The 21,186-nt window shown below is 38.5% G+C and overlaps 2 protein-coding genes across 2 annotated transcripts in view; both read left to right on the top strand.

The window, feature by feature from the left end:
• Positions 1–264: 264 nt before the first annotated feature.
• Positions 265–6,194, top strand: agr1 (anterior gradient 1). Its single transcript, XM_012876182.3, has 8 exons — positions 265–325; positions 902–1,012; positions 1,203–1,266; positions 1,515–1,567; positions 2,633–2,709; positions 2,953–3,016; positions 5,116–5,199; positions 5,881–6,194. The coding sequence occupies exons 2-8, from the start codon at positions 913–915 to the stop codon at positions 5,928–5,930; spliced, it is 492 nt and encodes a 163-aa protein (XP_012731636.2). The 5' UTR covers positions 265–325; positions 902–912; the 3' UTR covers positions 5,931–6,194.
• Positions 6,195–20,710: 14,516 nt separating this feature from the next.
• The window catches only part of LOC118563561 (anterior gradient protein 3-like), a 6,318-nt gene continuing 5,842 nt past the window's right edge, over positions 20,711–21,186 (top strand). The window contains 1 exon segment of the mRNA XM_036138651.1: positions 20,711–20,729. Coding sequence (XP_035994544.1) covers positions 20,711–20,729 — 19 coding nt within the window.

Genomic DNA, 21,186 nt, shown 5'->3' with positions numbered 1-21,186 from the left:
AATGGTCGGCTCATTGGCTGCAAGTTGTTCAGGCTCTCTGGCAGCAAAACCAGCTTATATCATCACCCCTCCACCACCGTCCTTGACAGTTGGAATGCTGCACTGAGTCTTTGTCAAACATCCCGATGAGGATTGCTGGGTGTGTTTGTGTGTGTGCACATGCATGCAATTGTTTCATAGTGACTAATATTTTCTTCCTTTTGTACTCATGGCAAACTATTATATATATATACCTGTTTGGCAAGTTCAGTTAAAAAAAAAAAAAACTGACAAAAGGGAAGGCAAAGAGGCGAGCCGGCTCAGACTCTTGCTTCAGACTGACAAGGTAAGACATCCAAGCATTTTCAGAAAACAAGAGCTTTTTGGGTTGTCTTTTTTGTGTAAAGATGTATATTGCCTTATTGCCTTTTAGAGCAGGGATGTGCTGAATGATAATATTGGACTTAGTAACAAAATATGATAGCTTTGCTTGTCAAGTCATGCACTCAGATGTTTTAAAAAACTATCAAAATGCAGTCATAAATGGTTGTGAAGCAGATTGTCTGCAATCCCAACTTAATTTGTGACTTCCCCATTTTGAATGTAAACAAAAAACAGTAATTATGATGTACAAAAGGAAACTATACAAAGAAATCCACGTTAGCACAACAGTAAGAGAAGCTATTCGCCCCATTCATTTTAAGGAAATGCTTCAAAATGTTTGAAGTTGCAGCTCTGTTCATCACTAAATTAATCCCAGGCGGGTTTGACTTGTTTGGTGACTTGATGCTGTTTATCTTTGACGCCACCCATAGCAAGCGTTGTGATAGTAATTTTTTTTTACTATGTTTTCTGTCTTTGAAGTATGCATTTCACTGAGATTTGTATTAAAAGGCCGACCATTACTTTGGTTCTGTTGAAGGTCGGGGAGCCATGCTTCGCTGGGTCGTGCTTGCTTTGTTCATCAGCGTCTGTGCCTCTGCTGAGGTGCAGAAGAAGAAAGGGAAGACCAAGACTCAGCCCCTGTCGAGAGGTGGGTGAGGCTTAATCTTGAAGTTTAGTCCTGCAAACGTTACCTGAAAAAAAAAAATATTCACAGCAGTTTGATATTCATCACAAAGCAAAAATAAAGTCTGAAGGTTTTTGGTTCGGAAAGGAAGATTTTGTAAAACCTTTTGCAGATGTCACTGAGTTTCCAGTATTTTGATGTTTTTTCTCTTCAGGATGGGGGAAAAATATTAAATGGGCCAAAAGTTATGAGGAGGCCCTGTCAGAATTGGCCAAGAGGTAAGACTCTGGTTTCAGATTTTTTATTTTTTTTATTTCTCTGATAAGATTAGTTATCTTGTCTCATGCATGCTAGCTTTGTTTTTTATCACACACAGGTAAACAAACAGTTGGCTTTCTTTATCATTAATCAATTAAAATCTGGCATTGCAGCTCATTTATCAGTACATTTATCGCATTTACACATTAATGTGCTCACTGTGCTGAAGAAACTACTGAATTGATTCACTCTGGTTTTACTCTCCCAGTCAGAAACCGCTGATGGTCATTCATCATCTAGACAACTGCCCACACAGTGAAGGTACCGCTGCACCTTCTGTTTTTTATTTTTTTCTTCAATTAAAAAACAAATATTACACGTCTAGATGTGGATGTGTGCGGCCTCTGTTGTTCTCGCGGTCGCTTTGACTTCACCGGGAGTTCAGTGCGTGTATCCCTGAATACCTGCAGCGCAGGTAATGAAGTAGGTTGGTTCTCTACTTATAAATCACTCAGCTGGTTTTTCTGGAGGCAAGCTGAGAGGACGTCTCATTCACAGAGCAGAGGCTGCCTCTTAGTTTTCTTCTCTGAGCGACACACTCACTGGGATCCCTGGTAAAGAGGTGTTAAAGGCCTTATATTCAGTCGTGTGTTGCAGTAGCCAGATCTGACTCCGAGGGATGAAGAAACGTTATTAATTTGTGTACATTTATTCATGGGATGGGGTTTTTATGATAAAAAAAAACAACTAATTATTTGGGTCATGTCAAACCCATATCTGAAGTGTTTGTCTGCATCTTTACCTTTGTGATAGTAGGACAGAAAAGGCTTTTATCTGGTATACTTCCCAAATAACTGATGGTTACTATACAGACTGGGTGTCCCCGAGATGCCACAACTTTCCTCACCATCCTGCTCACCGTGTATAACGGCAAAGTGAACTTTGGTTGTTGTTTAGCAGGCTTGGCGGTGGCTAAGAGCAACAGACTTTTTAGTTAGATAATGTTTAAGTCACAGAAAATAAGGAAGACATGGATTACTAACGTTAAGTTCACATACACTCTAATTAACTAATTGTATCAAAGTATAAATAATAAAAATGTTTTATTAACAAGACTGATGCTAACAAAGTGCTGCAGCAGTAATTTAGTTAAAAGCTTTTAATGGGATTTTCCTTTCAGTGAATAAATGCACATAAAGTAGCCTAAATATTGGATTTTTCTCAGTTATTCAGAGAAATAAGGCTGCTGTGTTGAGAAAGAAAATATAAAGTTTTGTTATTGGTATTATTATTATTATTATTATTATTATTATTATTATTATTATTATTATTATTATTATTATTATTATTATTGACAACTTCTGATGTGCCAAATTATTTCAACAGCTCTGAAGGAGGCATTTGTTGCCGACAAATCCATCCAGAAAATGGCCAAAGAGGACTTCATCATGCTCAACGTGGTGGTAATTACATCTAATTTACAAACTCTAAGGAGAAACGGTGCCTTGTAAAAATACTGAAGCTCAGATAGTTTATACAAATATGGTTATTGAATAAACATTAAATTTTATTAGTGTACAGTGAATGCTTCTGCATTATTCAGGTACGTGAGTGGAATGTATTCATAGTCTATTTTGTCCCATGTAAATCATGCATGATTATCATAGCCAGCTATTAAAATTGTTGTGATAATCGTTCTTCCACAGGAGGAAACCGGGGACAAGAACCTGGCACCTGATGGCTATTATGTTCCCCGAATCCTCTTTGTTGGTAAATACTTTCATCAATTATTATTATAATATAACCCAGTGATGTTAATTACAGCTCTGGGCGACTCAGATATGCAGTTGTGAATTTCTATTATGGCTAATTGGGTGTAACCAGAGCTGGCATGAACTGGGAAGTAACAGCATTTAAGCCCAATCATAGGACAGAGTGCAGAAATGGTCCTGATGAGACTGAGAAGAAAACATTTCATTTATCTCATGTTACGTTTATGTTGTTATGATATTTCTCTGGGGGAATGGTTCCCTTCCTTCTTTTGTTATGTTATTTGGAAATATGTCCAACAGCCTCAATGTTGGATTCATAAAAAGCAGTGATCCTCGTCTCCATAGAAAGTCATTACACCTCCGCCCTGTTTTAAAGATACAGACTCAGCCCACTACAACACAGAGGGACTGCAGGAATCCTCCCACTGATTATGACGTTTGTTTCAGAGCACAGAGACACTTCATGCTTTTGATAAATACAGTCCAGGCCGGGAACACCTTGCTCTAAGATTTGGGACTGTGGGGATTTCATGGTGTTGTAATGTTGCCTCAACTTAAATTGCTTGAAAAGGGGTTAAAGCATTAAGAAAGCAAATCTATTCATGTTGTTGTTTTTTATCTCATTCTTTCTGAAAATGGTCTTTAGAGTTTATTTTCCTGCAACACCTTTTCCTGCATAGAAATCCCTGTAGCAGATTTGGGTTTAAAGGCAGCACTTTTTCTTCTGCTATCTATGCTGAACATGTCTGCCTTCACACACGCTGCTATCACACACGCGGAAACTGGTTTTGTGGATAACTCCGACAATGTTGTTTCGGTCCTAAATCTAAATGGTTTGGGTCTTTGTTACGTTGTAGAGTCCAGTTCTTCTTCTCTTTACATTTTTTAACAGATGCTCCCACAAGAAACCTCTGATACACAGAAGGGTTCATGGTGGAGTCAATGATGGTGAGCTGGCCAGGTCCTGCCGCAGCATCTCCAAACCATGACACGTCCACCTCCATGCTTCACTGCTGTTATGTTTTTAGTTTTATTGTGGAATGCTGTATTTAATGTTTGCAAAATGTGTCTGGTGTCAAAACAATTCAATTTCAGACGTATCTGTCCAAAGAACCGTATTTTAGAAGTCCTTCCCTTCTGATCTACATTCTCTCTGACACACTTCAGTCAGGTCTTTTTAGTGAGCAGTGGTTTCCTCTTTCCAAATCTCCTTAGCTAAACTTTTGCATTCTCTTGCTGATTCTTATATATCAGTAGCAGGAGACTGCTGTAGGGCCCATGGGGACATTTTCTGTTTTTTGGAGACTTCTTTCAGCATCTTGCAGCCTGCTCTTGGGGTAAACATGTTTGGACACTCAGTCCTTGGCATGACTCTAGTTATATTGAATGTCCTTCTCTTTTAGAATATTTTCTAAACAAAGGGACGGAGGATTTCCAACTCTCTTAAGACATATTTAAATTCCTTACTAGACACGTTTCTACAATGTTTTTTTTCTTAAAAAAACGTCCTCAGACAGGATCAAAAAAAGTCCTCAGACAGGACTTTTGATCTCACCAAGATGTTCACTCTCACTTCACCAGTCAAGAGCACACCAGACTAAATGTCAGGGGTTTAAATGGGGCAATCCTTCTTCAAAATGCTGAGTGATGAGGTTTAAATCATTCGCACCTGATGTGATACATGTGGGGGATTTTAGCCATTTTACGTTGTAAAAAATGTGTTGTCCTAATTTTGAATTATTACATTTTAAAGGGTCTTTATTGTATTGTTTACTTATATTACTAAGGGTATAATAAAAATATAATAAATATCCATGTATTAAAAAAAAAAAACCAAAAAATAGCAAGGCTTTGATATGGCCCCCTAATTTCTTTACAGTTGTATGCATAAAATATAAAATAATTCAGAGGGTAGCTTTGTGGGTTAAACTAAATAATAATGATGTACATGTTTTTTCTGTATTATATTTCCAAGAAAACATGTTTATATTATCTGTATAATCATGCCTGTCACAGAATCACAAACTGATTAACAAAATAAAACCCTTGCTAAGATAAATCAAACTTCTCTCGCTAAGCATGTGTGCCGCTCTGCAGATCCAGCCCTGACTGTGCGTGCAGAGATTGTGGGGAAACACAACGAGCGCCGCTACGCCTACACCCCAGATGACATGAAGCACCGTGAGTAACTGTTAACTCTCGCTTTAGAGACTGTTTGCTCTTTTTTTCTGCACACAGACAAAGCTCCACAAATTTCAGCCAGCTATCCCTCACTCACTAGACAGAGTGATAGGGTGGAAAAAAGCTTGAAAAGTGCAAAGGGGCATCCATGAAAAGTAATCGTTACAGAAACTCTTCTGAGATTATTCAAGCAATACTCAGAGCACACTTTTTGTTGTTTTTATGCAGGAAAATGTTTAAACATCATGGTTTAGGTGGGTTTTATTGTCCAATGGAGCCCACATTTAGGATCTAGCTGTACCTTTGCAGTAACTTTAAATGAAACTAACTAGATATGATTGACTCCAGACCTGTTTCAAATGAGTGTTAAACTTGCAAACTTGTTTCCAGACTTTGTTAAAAAGGAATATAAAGTGATGCAACAGTTTATTGCTGAGTAGCAATAGTAAGATAACTATTTCGTACTCAAACTGAGAGTTAGCTGTTTGTTGACACAGTGTCTTAACAAACTGAACCTCCATGTCTAAAACCTGTTGACACGTCTGTAGTCTTCAGTAGCAGCGGGTTATTACCAGCTGGTGCAGAGCAGATTTACCTGCAGCTTGTATTAATGAACTGCCCTGCTGGCAGCAAAGTATTTGAGCCCTGATATCTCTGTTCCTGTCTTCACTTCTTTGGCAGTGGCTGCGAACATGAAGAAAGCCAAACTCCTTCTGCACTCCGAACTCTGACCGGGTGGACGTTCCTGCAGGGTGACCAAAGCTGAAAGGTTACACGAAACCTTCAGAGCTCAGTGAAACCAACAATGAAATAAAGTGTTAATTTATTCATGTGTTTGTAATATTTTGGTCACTGGTGTGCAGCAGCATTTGTTCATGTAAAGAAATTGCTGCTGAATACCTCAGAAAAAGGTAGAAGACCAACTTCAAATGAGACAGACTTTACCCTGTGTTGTCGTGTCACCAAGCACAGCTAAATAAATTAACTTTTGATTTAAAGTTAACGTTTTAAGTTTTTTCTGTTTCACTGTAGCACATTAAAATCTGTAAAATGTTTTTTTCCCCTCAAGGACTGTTAACAGAAGAAAAAGACTAATGCACCACCAACTTTCAAGTTTTCAGGACTCTTCCTGGGAGACGTTCTGAGTCAAACTAAAACTGAAACAGCATCACAGTAAAATATTTCTTCTCAGTGTTACTAAAGTTTAAGAAAACATCTTAATTTTCCTTTTGGTGAAAACAGTGAAATAATTGCTCACCATTGGACAAAAACTGGGGGGATTAAAAACATTTTGAAATTACGGATATTGGCATTTTCCAACACTAGGTGGCAGTGTGACATAGCTGCTAGACTAGAAGTTTACAGAGATCTGATTCATTCAACAGAACGACTCCAACACAACTCAGAGGGAGGATATATATATTATTTTTTATTTTAATAGTTACAATCTTAGTGCAGGTGAACTAGCTACATTACAATTTTAAAGCTGCTTGATTTTTCTTGACCAGTCAAAATGCTTCATGAAGCCTGTCAGACAGAATGGTAACAACCCCAGAAATGACTGCAAGAACATTCTGCATAGAGGAATGTTGAAAACTTTCCACAGACTGATGTCAGAAACTGGTAGATAACTCAAACACCTCAGGAATGCAGTAATATTAGTAAAAGGGGACAAGATGTCCCAAATTTTTAATCATTTAGAATATGATCAGTAGAATGTGTGATTATTATACTATGATAGTTATATTAGGTTATGTCCATTGCTTACCAATGAAACCCCTGTCTTTTCCAGTGATGTGAATATTTCTAAATACAGAATCGTATATGGGGTATTCATACCTAGGATGTGTTGGGTAGCTACAAAGAGCTATTTATTTTATTTAATTGATTGATTTTTATTTATTTATTTTATTTTTTGCTCATTTGTAACCTAATTTATGAGCTGCGTTTAATTTTATTCCCTTAAAAAGGCCGTAATCCTTCTGAAAGAAGTTGAAACCGACCAGATAATCTGTTTTGAACAAACGTATTACTGATCAGTGTGCTGCAGAACGCATATTCTCTCTCTCTCTCTACTTCTGAATTCCTCAGAAAAGTAAAACAACACAAATTTCTAACATCCTAAAACAACTCACCAAGGAGTTGCTTTTTCCTTCATGCTGTTTAAAAAATCTCCAGATGGACCTGTAGAGATTTTTTTAAACGCTGCCTCCCTCTGTTTCTTTCCAATAGGTTTCGTATCCCTGCTCTGCTGGATTCATAACAAATGTGTTTTCTGCTCCGGCATCTCAGGTCTGACAATTCCCTCCCCGTGTTCTCCGCACTGTTGTTTCAGTGTTCTGGGAGAGAAATGATGCCTCCAAAATCTTCTCCTTCACTTCCCAAAGCTGTCATACCACTTGGGGAAAATGAATAATACCTCATTTACTTGGCACTGTTTAAAGAATTGTTATTCAAGTGAGAAAAACATGGATGGAGGACAAGATGCTTCATGTGAAGTATTTGACGTGATAGCTGCACAGTGCAGTGTTTCTGGTACCACCAGCAGTGGTTCAGCACAGCGATGGCCGTGACTCCAGCTGCCCTCCATGCCTCATAGGGTCGTCTCAAGTTTCAGACTTGATGCCAATACTGAGAAAAATACTCGATGGCATTTTTGATACTGTGGCAGAAAGTTTTGAAGGCACCGGGGGCTTTCTAGTTAAAAGAAAAAAAAACATGATTTTTCAACATGACAACATTTAAACTTCCTTACTTAGGTCAAAAATCTACAAGTAGGGTACATTTCAGTCCCTGTTTAAAATAAATACCCAATTCAAAAGCGTCACTTCCCTGTTTGGCAAAACAGTAGACAAGATAACTTAGTATGCATTAGTATCCTTTATCTAAGTACGCACCTTGGAATCAGTCGTGCAGTTGTCTTATTTTATTACGACTGCTTATCTTCAGTGTGCCGCTGCGTGCCTCCCTTTGCCTGTCAATTTCATATTGATACAATAAATGTTACTTCTGAGGGACAAATTAAGGGTTATTCTATAATAAGATAAATTATGTTTCAAAATCAACATGAATCTGGTGCTCACAAAAATGCTTTTTTTACAGTGTAAACAAGGATCTGGTCCATGAAAATGTGTTCAGCTGCAGCTCTGTGAAATGTCTGCCTCTCTGGGACATTTAGCAGAATATCTTTGGTGATCAACTCGTTGCTTACTTTTTTCTGCCATCATTGTCAGCTTCGGTCTGGCTCCACCATTTAGCTGTGTTATTATTAGCCACATTAGCCTCCAATAGCTTTGCAACTAACAGAAAAGTAACGGAGAGCGGTGCAATGGTTTGTTTTGTTGCCGCACTATTTGGTATCCTGCTGAGCTGTCAACTGATTAACGTTTTCCTGAGTGCCTCTGTTATTGCATTGAAGTGCGACAATTTGGGTAAATGCAAATGTGTCAATTTATTATGATTTTGATGCAAAGGAATATCTTTGAATAGTTCATTTTCTATATCGATGATATTGAAATATTGATTATTCCAACAGCTGTAAGGCCCTGTAAATCCTAAGGCACTAATTCACTTGGCTCAGACACAGGGGAAAAATAATATCGCAGCTGAAACGTGTGTATTTTGGACAACATTGCACCAAATAAGTCATTAATGGAGGTAATGTAGGTGACTGGTGGTAGAAATGTAAAACCCGCATTGCTCTCAACAATGACAGAAAGAAGCTCCACATAGTTTCCTCTGTCTTTGGATCCAGCTCTTTCATCATGAAAGTTCCTGCTAGCCCAAAAACAATACACAGATTACCAATCTTTCTAAGATTTCCCTATTTTTCATCACTTTTTCATCGTGGAGCTTATTTTCCCTGTTCACCTGCTTGCTCTGCTGTAGATCTGATCTTGTTTTCCCAAAAGTTTTGAAAAGCATCGTTGCTTCCAAGTGTCCGACAGTGTATTGGTGTGTTGTTACCACCCTGGTTAAACAAGTCACCATGTCAATCAGTGGCAAATAACAAGCCCTGTCAAACCATATCATTCACAGAGTTCCTGGGAGCCTGTCAGCTAGAGGTACCACTCACAGTGAAATGAAAGTAGACGACAAACCATTTTACTGGTTATGATGGGCTTGCTAGCTTCCGAGATTCCTTTCTAAAAAATGTCCAACTTTTCAAGAAAAGTTCTTCCTGAAGGACTTTGACAATAAATCTTCAACCAAATCCATTTATTCTCCTCCTTCAGTCATTGTGAGTTGGCAAAACAGCGATCAAATCAACACAACGGTTTGCTACAGATGCAGTTTGCTAGCTCTGGCTAATTCTCTCTCAGACGATCCAGTACTGTGACGCGACCCTATGCCTGCTGGAAGGTCTTGGTTTCGCTAACTCATAATCTGACTGGTTAAAGCAATAGCTTGATCGAAACTTCATTTATGCTACAAGGCCTGCAGAACTGACTGTGACGGCCTCCAGGCACATTTCTTTGGCCCTGGCCACAAATGATGCCTGAAATGTAATTGGTCAAATGCTTTGATATGAAACTACATTTCTGGAAGCTGCAACTGGAAGACAAGTTATGACAGGAAGCAGACCATTTGAAGTTATTTAGTATTTAATAAAGTATTCATGGACAAAATGTAATCAACAGTGTGTGAATCAGATCACTTTTAGGCCAGCAGAGAAGGCCTTGCTGGTTCTTAATGCATGTATTGATCTGATCCATTCCAAACTGATGTTGGATCATCTGCTAAATTTGTTTTTCTAGCTTCTCACTGTAGTTTCTCTTAGCTGTCCTAAACTGAACTCTGGTCGGTTTGTTCATGGCCTGCCTATACAGGGCATGGTTCGCACTCCCGCAAGCCTCCTTCTCTTTCCTATACAGCTTCCTCAGAGGTGAAGTGAAATACGGTTTTATTGTTGCTGTATACGCCAAAAGCCTTGGTCTGCACCCACATGTCCTTACAAAAGCTAATGTATGATGTCACGCCGTCAGTAAAACTATTCAGGTTAGTGGATGAAAATTCAAAGGCAGCCCAATCTTTGCAGGCAAAGCAGGTCTGTTGCATCCGCTGAAACTGCTCTACCACTTCCGATCAGTCCAAACCAAAGGCTTGAAAGTTTTTAATCTTTGGCTTTGAAATGTGTGCATATTTCAAAGCTCTCTAACAGTCGTCCTGTACGTTTTTATCCCTGGTTGGACACCTAATACGCTGGTGTTGTTTGCGCAATTACAATCCCAAAGACCAATGACTAGAGAGTCTGGTCTGTTTTCAGCTCAGCAACTTGTTTTTCAAAACACAAGGAGAGCTTCTGTGAATAAAAGGGTTTACAGTTTATACAAAGTCCAACTTGAGAAGCAACACGAGAAGCACTTTGTCCATCTTGTTAGGCAGGTAGTAAACATTAGCATGGTGGATTAAATGCAAGTGTGTGCGGAGTATGGAGCCATACGAAGTCCTTGCAAACCTCTATGAGTGCGTCTACCTGTTTACCTGCTCTGAATCTCCAGTAAACCCCACTGACAGCCTCACCAACACCAATCAAGATCTCAGCTTTGGGATCGTTACTTCCAGAAGCTTTTCTTCATTTACTCGTTAGATGACCTTTGCAGCAAAAGTCCTCATGCCATCCTTCTTTCTGTATTACAAAAAACTAGCAATGCATCCATTGCATCATCAAGTAAACAGCCCATTTCCTAGGTATTAGTACATGAAACTCTGAGTATGCAAATTACAAGAGGTACAATTGCTTTTTTGTTACCAAAAGGTGCCTTTATAATTACTTTTCAGCTTTGAAAACAGTGGAGAGGCTAATAAGGATTTATTTGGGTTACATGCTTTTGATATTTATTGGTTTGATGGTTCTAAAATATTTGCATTTTAAGGTCAGACTTTGTTTTCAATAAATGTGCTGTTGTTGGAAGTTTACCTCTAGATGCTCTACCGCACGTGTGGATATGGATTTTAAGGCAAGGACCTTCAAATCTACGGACATATTCTCACAGACCAGGCTGTCAAACACACACAGACACTCGCCTAAGTTTAGAGATCTCTAGTTTGACTTTGCCAGTGACAAGGACACTGGGCTATTAGTTCTTGTTTGCACACGGCTCCGACAATTTAGCTATTCAAATAGCGCCCGCTTACTGGAAAACAGCTCCTTAATGAAGAAATGACTGGGTAATATGCCATAAACTTACTCTTTTATTCCTTCCCACTCACTCTTGAATACACACTGCATAGAGCCAATATGTACAGTTCACACATGCACACCTAAACCCGTGCTTTAATACAGGTTTCCCTCACACACACTCTCACACGGGGGCAGAATGCTATTATAATGCAATCTGCAGGAAAACGGTGCCAATTTTGCCTTGTAAGTCAGACAGGTCAAATTGCAAATGTCAGCTTTTTTTTCTCTTTGATTTTAATTATTCTGTCAGGTTCAAAGAGCCTTCATCAGTAAAGGAGCTGTTCTGACAAAGGAAGGCCTGAGCTCACAGATAAACTCAATCTGCGTCTCCTCTTGACACTTTTCTCCTCCGTACTTAGCCTATCTGCTCCCCTCTCGCGCGCAGCCACGCTCGGGATTACCTCTGAGTAAATTGCAAACTATCACTGTGCCACAGAGATGGTTTAGCAATTACCAAACGACCACACTGATGCGAAGCCTACTTTTTGACGAGTTTCTTCATGTCAGGTGATTTTTTTTTTTTATATCAGATTTTGGGTGATAAAAAGTTTGGTATTAACTCAAGTCACATGATCCACTCCCACGGCACTTTTTTGTGGCAAAGTAGAGACTAATCCACGAATACCATATTTTACTTGCCTGTTTAAAATACACTAAACCATTTTTATTATTTCTGACACCTGCAGTGAATACTTCCTTTAAAATATATATATATATATTTTAAATCCTCCAGTTTTGACAATTTTATCATAACCATTCCTTAATTTTCTACATTCCTAAAGCAGACAAGCGGAACATCTAAAGAGGGTGACGGAGAATATAAATGAAACATCACTATATTGGACTTTTAAGTCATTTAGGATGTTTGAATCAAGCCTGAAGCAGCCATGATATGTGTCTGCTCCTCTGAGTCTGAGTCAACAGTTCTCCTGCCTGAAAATATGGTCAGTGGTGGTCTGTGGCAACACTATTATTTAGCACATCTGGATCATAACCAGAAGAGCCTTCAGTAGTTTGGTTGGGCTCAGTTTTACAGAAAGGTTGAAGAACTCCATCGTCCACCGGGATCTCAGGGTGCAGCCACTTCCTCTCCACCTCAAAGAAGTCAGTAGAGACGGTTTTCTGCATACCCTGTCGGGGTTTCCCTTTGGAGATTTATCTTTTAACTTCCCACTGAGAAGTTATCAATTCTTCCCTGGGAACACCTTGGGATCTCCCAGGACATCCTGGAGAGTGTCACCAGGTGGAGAAGGAATACCTTGGCTTCCTCCTGGACCTGTTTAGTCCTTGAGCCAATCTTAGACAAAATTAAGGCAGACTTTTGTATTCGAGTGTATTTTCTACTTATAGAAAGTACGCCAGGTCAGGTGATTTTGTTATGTTTCTTTCCAGAGTCGTTAGGTTAACAACAGCTTTCCATACTTTCTTTTTATTTTTCTTGGAAAGCACTCCTGTGGTTAATCAAGCACTTCTGTGTTTTGTTTCTGGACTATGCCATGGATGTAGCTTTTGTTACCACCTTTGTTTACTGTCTTTGTTTCACCTTCCAATAGAAAGAACACCCACTCCCATCCATTTCTGTTCAGCTTCTTTCCTGGGAAGAATCAACAATTGCTGCCATTAGGGAAAAAATAACTTTCTGTAATCCAATAAAAACACAGTTGGGTTACTGCTACTGTGATCAGCTCTATCTTGTTTTTTTTAACAAACTCATTACTGTAACTGATGGTGTCATCGGCAGTGAATCTATATTTTATTTTATTTTTCATAGAAAGTGGAGGTTTCTTCAGGTTAAGACTGAGTTGTTTCTTTCCACTGTCACCACATGCTTGCTGAGAATGAGGCGTTGCTACAGATTAATTGATTTAAAACAGATAGGCTCCATTTGATCGCTAACCTTAGCATTGCCTGCTCAGTTAAATATGACTGTAATGTGCGTTAACATTTGTTAGCATATTAGTGGAATGAATGAAAATGATTTGAACATTATTAAAAGTGAAGATTTAGGAGTCTGACTAGTTTACATGTTATTTATGATTGATGTATAATCAGATTTTGAGCTATAAAGCAAAATGCTCCCTGCAGCTGTAAACCTAATTACTAATGACTACGACTGGTTCTGCAGAAATGAAATTATTTATTTTCAGGTGTCTTAAAATGCTGTTTTATCAATTTGTCTGATGTTGCTGTGGTCCCACTGCAGCTCATTATGTCCTTTTGCTTTGGCAGCATCCATCTGTGTTCAAACTTTTTTTTTTTTTACTCTTATTATCTATGTATGTTCCTGTTTTATTAAACATTTCAACAGTTTCTTACATCAGCCGAGTAAAGCTCATGGTGCTGGCAGTGCTGTCACAACTCTCCATGAAATTTTCAGTTACCTAACAAGCCCAAGTTTGTAGTATAGCAGGGTTGTCTATGCAGAATCAGCGTGCTGTTTTTCATTTAATGGTGTATCATGGTCTGTACACAGTTAAAGGTATCTTGCATCAAGCCACATGATGCCCCCCCTCATGGGACATGCTGACTTCCTTTTTGCTTTTGTTAACACCATTTTACACAGAGACTCTATGTTTGCTTTGTATTCAGTCTGCTGGTGTTATCACTACAGAAAACACTCACAGCCACACACACAAGGTCACATACATACTCTCACCGGTGAATATCAGGAGGCTCCAGCCGGCCGAGGTGGAGACTGGTCTTGCCGTTTGATTCGCCACATACATCAACTCTGTTGAGCAGAAAATTGAAATGGAAATGTGGGCCTTGGAGGAGCGTGGCTCCCATTTACTCCTGGACCAGCTAATGATTTGTCATTTCTCTCAGGGGCACAAGCCGGTGGCCTCTCCCTCACTGTCCTCCTGCACCGGGAGGCCCGAAACAGCCTCCATGTTCTTTACTGTACCGACGCTCTGCAGCGACATGCTAATAAAGTGTGGTTATGCATCTTTCCATTTTTATTGAAGCTGTGTTTCTGGGCTCATGAAAAATATTTTATGCTTTCCTCGAGCTAATAAACTCTAAATATTTGGCTTAAACGCTGTAACAAAGTCTGCTTTAATTGCCTTGTAACAAACAGACTTGATAAAGGTTTTACACAGACAGCATCATAAGAAACAGCAGATGGCTTCTTCATTATTAAAACGCAAAGAGTTTCTGACATGTTGAAGTCAGCTGAGATGAGGGAATCTGCTTTTAGAGCTTTCATCCAGTCACCGAGAGGATAAACTTCAGGGAGCTCTGTGTTTAAAGCAACTATAGGTGATTTATTATTGATCTGATAGTTCATCTGCCCAGATGGGGAGTAAACAAAGAAAACAGCATCAAATTGGAAGCCTTTGTAGGGGTCTCCTCCCCGCTATTTTTTCCACAGCAAAATAATTAAATGGAACTGCAACAAATAAATTGAACCCTAACTATTATACATTTTTTTATTTTGATGACTTTGGACAAAGATCAGTTTGTCAAAAGTGCATTTTAAAATCACATTCAGAGCCGGATGGTGAACTAGGTCCACAGAGGGAAACCCAAGGGGTTTTATTATTCAGAGTCTCATATTAAGCTAAAATGCTCACTTCAGCACTGTTAGAAGAAAATAAAAAGAGTGCCGGAGGGAAAACTGTGAGAAAATGGCAACAAAAATAGAAAACAAATTATTTATATTTTAATGAACTCCACAGTAAGGTCTCAAATGTCTTTTAGGATTATGAAAAACAGTAAACAAAGGTATACTTTTAATAAATAAATATTCAATAAATTCTTATGGAACTGCAAGAAATACAACCGATGATTGTTAAAAGCTTCAACTCACAAATATAAATTCTGTACCTGTCCGCTTTGAAGACGATGCTCTGTTTGCTGTTTTTAGGGAGTGATAAACACACTTTAGAATGAATGTTACCTATTTTTCCTGTGAATGTTTATGTATCAGCTGTAGGATAGCAGAACGGGAGAAAACCATCACTGATAAATCACTCATTGCTATATTTTTCTTGAAATATTTAAACTGCACACATTTTTTTAAATTTGTTACATGCATTTGTAATTTTTGGATGCACTTCTTAGTCATCCACTTCTTTATTATTATCTGATCATTGACTGAAATCTAAATCAGCAAAAAAGTGAGAAAGTTTGTTCTGAAAATGGGAAACAGACTTTTATAGTGTTTTATATCATAATGTTTTATCTATTTATGACATCTTCCCTTTAATGAGTAAAAACAGATTTGTCAATAATTCAGCATCAGTTAAGTTTTAGTAAATAATTTTAAATCAATTCTTCAGTTTGATCTGAATTAATCATTCACTAAAAGTACAGTAAAAACAGATGAGTTAGCTCTTTAAGTGTTCCTAGTTCCCAAGTTAAATAAACTTAAAAAAGAGTCTGAGCCTAAATATCTTTTAAGACCTGAAGTATATCTGAATTTCTTCCATTTATCCTGAAATGAGTTGCATAGACACACAGAGGAACGCTGATGACCCTCCTTCACTCGCTGTGGAACCTGAAGATTAGAACCAGCAGACGCCTCCGTCTGACTAATCCAGCCTCCACACTGAGTCTGACTGACACCTGACACATATGCAATTAGTTTCAGCAAAACCACAAGCCACCAAAAGCTACTCCACAGATTATTAAAACACAAAATATGCTTAAACAATACATTTCACACAGCAGGGCTGCAGAACCAGGAATATTGAAAGAACAAAGGAGTAGCTCCAGCGATGGTGGACGCTGAGTTGATTTTGGACATGGAAAATCTTGTTTGCCTAATTAAACCGGCGATACCATCAGAGATCTCTCCTGTAAACAGAGTGACAGGGTAATGAAATCAGGGTGAGCAGATGTTCATTATTATTATATATATTGAATAGAAATATGTTTTGACATCCCTCAGTGGAAAAATTGAGGGGTAACAGCAGCAAAGTGAACAAATTAGCAAATACACTTCAGAGGATAAAAAAAAAACAAGATTCAGTGTCTCAGAAAATTAGAATATCTTGGAAAAGTTAAATATTAGAAAACCCTAATCAGCTGATTAACTCAAAATGGTGAGTCTGAACCTCTGAATGGTGTCTCAGTCTGGATCAGTAGGCTACAGATGTCCAGGAGACCGTCACCGCCGGCAAACTCCACCAGGAGGGGAAGCCACAAAAAGTCTTTGCTAATGGAGCTGGTTGTTCACTGACGGCTGCATCCAAGCATTATTTGACGAAAGTTGAGTGGAAGGAAAAAGTGTGGTAGGAAACGGTGTATCAATAAAAGGGATGGCCGCAACCTTGAGCTGGTTGTCATGCTAAATCCTTCCAAGAGTTTGCGGGAGCTTCACAAGGAGTGGACTGAGGCTGGAGTCAGTGGCTCAAGAGCTGCGTCACATAGATGAATCCTACACATTCGGCTAGAAGAGTCCTTCCTAGGCCACGGACAAAAGGAACTGGACTGTTGCTCCGTTGTTCTCATTTCAGATAAAAGTAAATTCTACATTTCATTTGGAAGTGAGGGTCCAGAGTCTGGAGGAAGCGTGCAGAGGCATCGAATCCACGTTGCTTAAAGTCCAGTGGGAAGTTTCCACAGTCAGTGATGACATGGGATGCCACGTCCTCTACTGGTTTTGGTCTACTGGGTTTTCTGAAGTTCACAGCCATCCAACCTAAACTATTTCATGCTCCTTCTACTGACGAGGTTTATGTTTATTGTTTATTGTTAAAAAGATCCCCATTAGCTGTCGCCAAAAGTGGGACGAGCTAGTCTTCCTTATGGAGATGATGATTTAATTTTCCAGCAGGCGTTTGCACTGGTCCCCACTGTCGGCTGGCCCATTGACCATAATCAAGCCCATACTGCGCTTGATTGGCCAGCAAACAGGCCTAACCTAATCCCTAAGGGGAGTCTATGGAGGACGATAAGAGACACCAGACCCAACTATGCAGATGACCTGTAGGCAGTTATCAAAGCAATCTGGTTCTCAGCAGAACCACAGGCTGATCACCTCAGTGATCACAGTGCATTGATGCAGTAATTTATGCAAAAGGAGCTACAACCAAGTATTTAATGAATAAAAATGGAAAACATACCTTTTTATTGAATTTGTCCAACTTTCTGAGACACTGAAGTTTGGATTTTCACTCTCTGTAAACCATAATCATGGTTTACTGAAAGTTATTTTTTCTACAATACTGTTTTTTTTTTAATTATACCTGTATATCATCTTATGCTTATTTATTTATTTATTGCAAAATTGCTTATTGCAGAACAGATACCTTTCTAATACATGGTTTGATCTCTAATGTTTAAAGGGGCCTGGGCCAATAGGTCACTCTGATTGCCCTGTTGGCTTATTACCTATTATCTTGGTGTTTTAACTTTGTTTTGCCACTATTTGTTGGTAAACAAAGCGCTTATGTGTATATTTATCCTAACAAGACCACATGACCAGACGCACAATATTGTGCATGCATGCAATAAGCAAACAAGGAGAAGTAATGGAGCCAAACGACTCGGCAACGCCCAGTTGAGCCTCGAAAAGAAAGCGTAAGTAACCCTAACCCTGTAGGCAGTGTCCGAAATACACTTCCTGATTCATCGGCTAAGTTGGCAGGTAGACGTGAAAATCAACCGGCCAAGCATATTTTTTTTACCGATTAAAATATTAATTCTGACTGACTCCTGCTAAATATATCCAGATAATGCTGCTACGTGATTAGCCTGAGCTAAACGCTAGCATTTAGCTCAGGCTAAATTACGTAGTTGACAGCAGAGGAACATAAAGAAGCATCCACCCAAATGATGAAAACGCGCCATATTTGTTACAAACATTTACTCGCCATGTGGCAGCTAGCCCTCTGAAATTTACCCGCCAAACAGAACATTTATTAGCATCTGCCGTCTGGTGAGTGTTAATTTCGGAGCCTACCTGTAGGTCAGATTGATCTTCGACGATGGTGAGCTCAATTTACCGCGAAGCATTGTAGGATGGTCTTCTGGCTCTTATATCAATTACATGTTGCTGGACGGCAGATGGCTCGACAATGTTTATGTCTGCTGATCAAACCAGGTGCAAAGTACTTTTCAGGCTCAAAAAAGACTAAGTAAACACTATCAGGACACATTCATGGTGTATTTTGATTTATTTGAAGAAGGAAATTATTTTATTTTTTTGTGTTTGTGACCAGGCCCCTTTAACGAAAAAAAGGAGCTCCATGTGAATCTTATTGAAGTTAACCCTTCCCTGTCTTTGCTGTCCAGTAAAAAAAACTGGAAATCCCTAGGTCACAACTGAAAGTACACAGTCATATTCAATAAACCAGAATATTATTGACAAGTTCATTTATTTCAGTAACTCAGTCTAAACGATGTTTTCAAGGCTTTGTTTCTGTAAATTATGATTTTCTGCTTACAGCCAAATAAAACCCGATTCTCAAGATTGGAACCACCTGGGTAATGTTTTAAAGATTAAGAATGTTTTGCAGATTAAGATTTTTTTTCTCATAATGTCTATTTTAGAAAGTGCACCAGTCCCTCCTGCAGCAAAACAACCACAGAAAACGATACTCTCAGCACCAGAGCAGGCCGCAGAGGCAGCTGGCCCGGCTCCAATATTCTTTTATCAGTCATTTTATCTGATGATCCAACTCTGGTCCTCTCCTATTCACATTTTGATTCATATCTGAAGGAAGCTAATATTTGTTTGAGAGCCTACTCCTCATGGTTCAGATTAAATAAAGTATCTTTCAATCTAAAAAAAAATAAAAAATCTAATTTCATAATTTTCAGTGGTAAAAACTAACTTTTAGGTAATATTTTTTTATTAATGCACTATAGATACCCTAAGTATCAACAACATTTCTTGGTGTAGCTGTTGTTTAGGGCTTTATACTATAAGGTCATACTGATTGGGTTTGTAAGAAAATACATAATTCTGCAAGTATAATAAAGAGGGTTGTTCATTACATCACAGTAAAGGGTTTGCTTATAGTTTGATATCCCCATATGTATCTAAATTGAAAGATAGGTTAAGGAAGTACATTTCCCACAATTAAAAAAAGCTGGTTTTATAGAAACTTATTTTCAGAATTGCAACTCGATCACACCATCATCATCTGCCTGGTCCTCTTTTGCACCAGCAGAGTCTTACCATCTATAAAATATAAAATTTATATTTTTGTTCATAAGACTTATAAAGGTCAAGGGAATATACCAACGTTTTCCATTACTACTTCAACTCAAATTTGCAGCATATTTTTAACTCAACTCACCAGAGGTCAGGGCTCCATCTTCCTTAATATCAGTCCACCAGAGGTCAGTTCTCATTGCGATACAGGGCAGCTAGATTTTGGAATGACTTTTCCCACTGAGCAAAAGACAAGCCTTCTATAAAATAGCTCAAAAGGCATCTACAACTGTATTTAATTAAAAAGTCATGATTGTGACTTTTGTTATTTATGCATGCTATTTAAATTTTAATTCATTGAACGTTTCTAATTTTTTATATTAATATATTCATCAAGTACATATAAGAAAAAAATAATAGTGCATATATGATCTGTATTTTAACTTGCTGAGGAACCAAATATATCAAACATAAGCTGAAGCCCAACGTTGGTGAACCCTCCTTCCATCACTCAGCATTCATTTACATACACAGATATGAAAACTACTAAAGGACGACACCATGCTGCTAATACGATACAACCTTGATCTAAAGTAAATCTTTATTGCCTAAAAGTTATAATTTATTTAACATCTAAAATAAATATCTCCTGCTGTGCCTTTTAGGATGTTAAGTTTTTTGAAAAGCATTTTCTGCTGAAGTAAATCAACACATCAAAAATGGAGGAAAATCTTTCATGAAATATATCAAAATCTATTCACTTATATGTAAATTGTCCTTTTTCAGAGCAAGATTCATGAACGTATTTGTTTTTTTAAGGGGTATCACCTTATCTATTGGCTGTCCCACATGGCAATCATTCTGACGCACTCACGTAACACCAGTGTGCATGCTTATTCCTTGTTAGTTTTGGCTTACTGGCTGTGCATGTGGACTTCTAGTGTTTGTGTATACAGTTAGCTTAGCAGTTAGCTGCAGTGTTAGCCGTTCATTGTAGCTCTGCTGCTCTCACCGTAGACTTTGAAAATGGCTAAAAGTTGCAAGAAGCAAACCGCGTTCACGTTTATAAGAAGAAGAGGAAGAGTGGAAGAGAAGGTAAGACGGTCTTGCACATGCACAGTTATTCAAAAAGGTACTTGGGGAAACTAACCGAACATTTGCAGACTCTACCCTTTAAGAGTTTTAACAAACACTCCGGTTCATTAAGAACAGAACTGGCCATGTTATGGACCAACGTGGGTAAGACCGATGTTAGGGACAGCCAAGAGCATCAGCAACTTAAGTTTAGGCAACCTTTAACTCTACTGTTGACATTGCTGAGCGTGCTATTGTTTGATTTCTTGAGAAAAAAAGTGTTCTGTACCTGTCCTTGACGGGCATGTAAAATTGATATGTTCATATGTGATCTGTTTAGGCCTTGTAACTTTTTCTGGTAGGGACTAAAAACCTATTCCGCTTTGACTATTAAGTTTGACAAGCCGCATTGATTGTGACACAGAAAGAAGAGTCAGCAGACATGATCAGAAATGAACTCAACCAAAGATCAAAAGTAAACTAAGAACTTCTTTATTCTTTTTTTTTTCTTGATTTCATATAACTATCTATAGCTGTTTTTTTTTTTCTACATTGGTCCTTAAGTTTGTCTTCATGCTAGGTGCAGCTCAGTGTTGGTAGTACATGCAAGGTTGTGGTTTGA

This window comes from Fundulus heteroclitus, chromosome 7 (assembly GCF_011125445.2).
Source record: "Fundulus heteroclitus isolate FHET01 chromosome 7, MU-UCD_Fhet_4.1, whole genome shotgun sequence".
NCBI classification, from domain to species: Eukaryota; Metazoa; Chordata; class Actinopteri; order Cyprinodontiformes; family Fundulidae; genus Fundulus; species Fundulus heteroclitus.
Note: the sequence above shows the minus strand (reverse complement) of the source record. Positions and strands in the feature narration are given on the sequence as shown.

Bases quoted from the DNA above. Each gene is read 5' to 3' on its own strand.
- agr1 (XM_012876182.3), top strand. From the start codon at position 913: ATGCTTCGCTGGGTCGTGCTTGCTTTGTTCATCAGCGTCTGTGCCTCT. The intron at 1,013-1,202 runs GTGGGTGAGGCT...TTTTCTCTTCAG, and splicing joins GACTCAGCCCCTGTCGAGAG to GATGGGGGAAAAATATTAAA. The intron at 1,568-2,632 runs GTACCGCTGCAC...TTATTTCAACAG, and splicing joins CAACTGCCCACACAGTGAAG to CTCTGAAGGAGGCATTTGTT.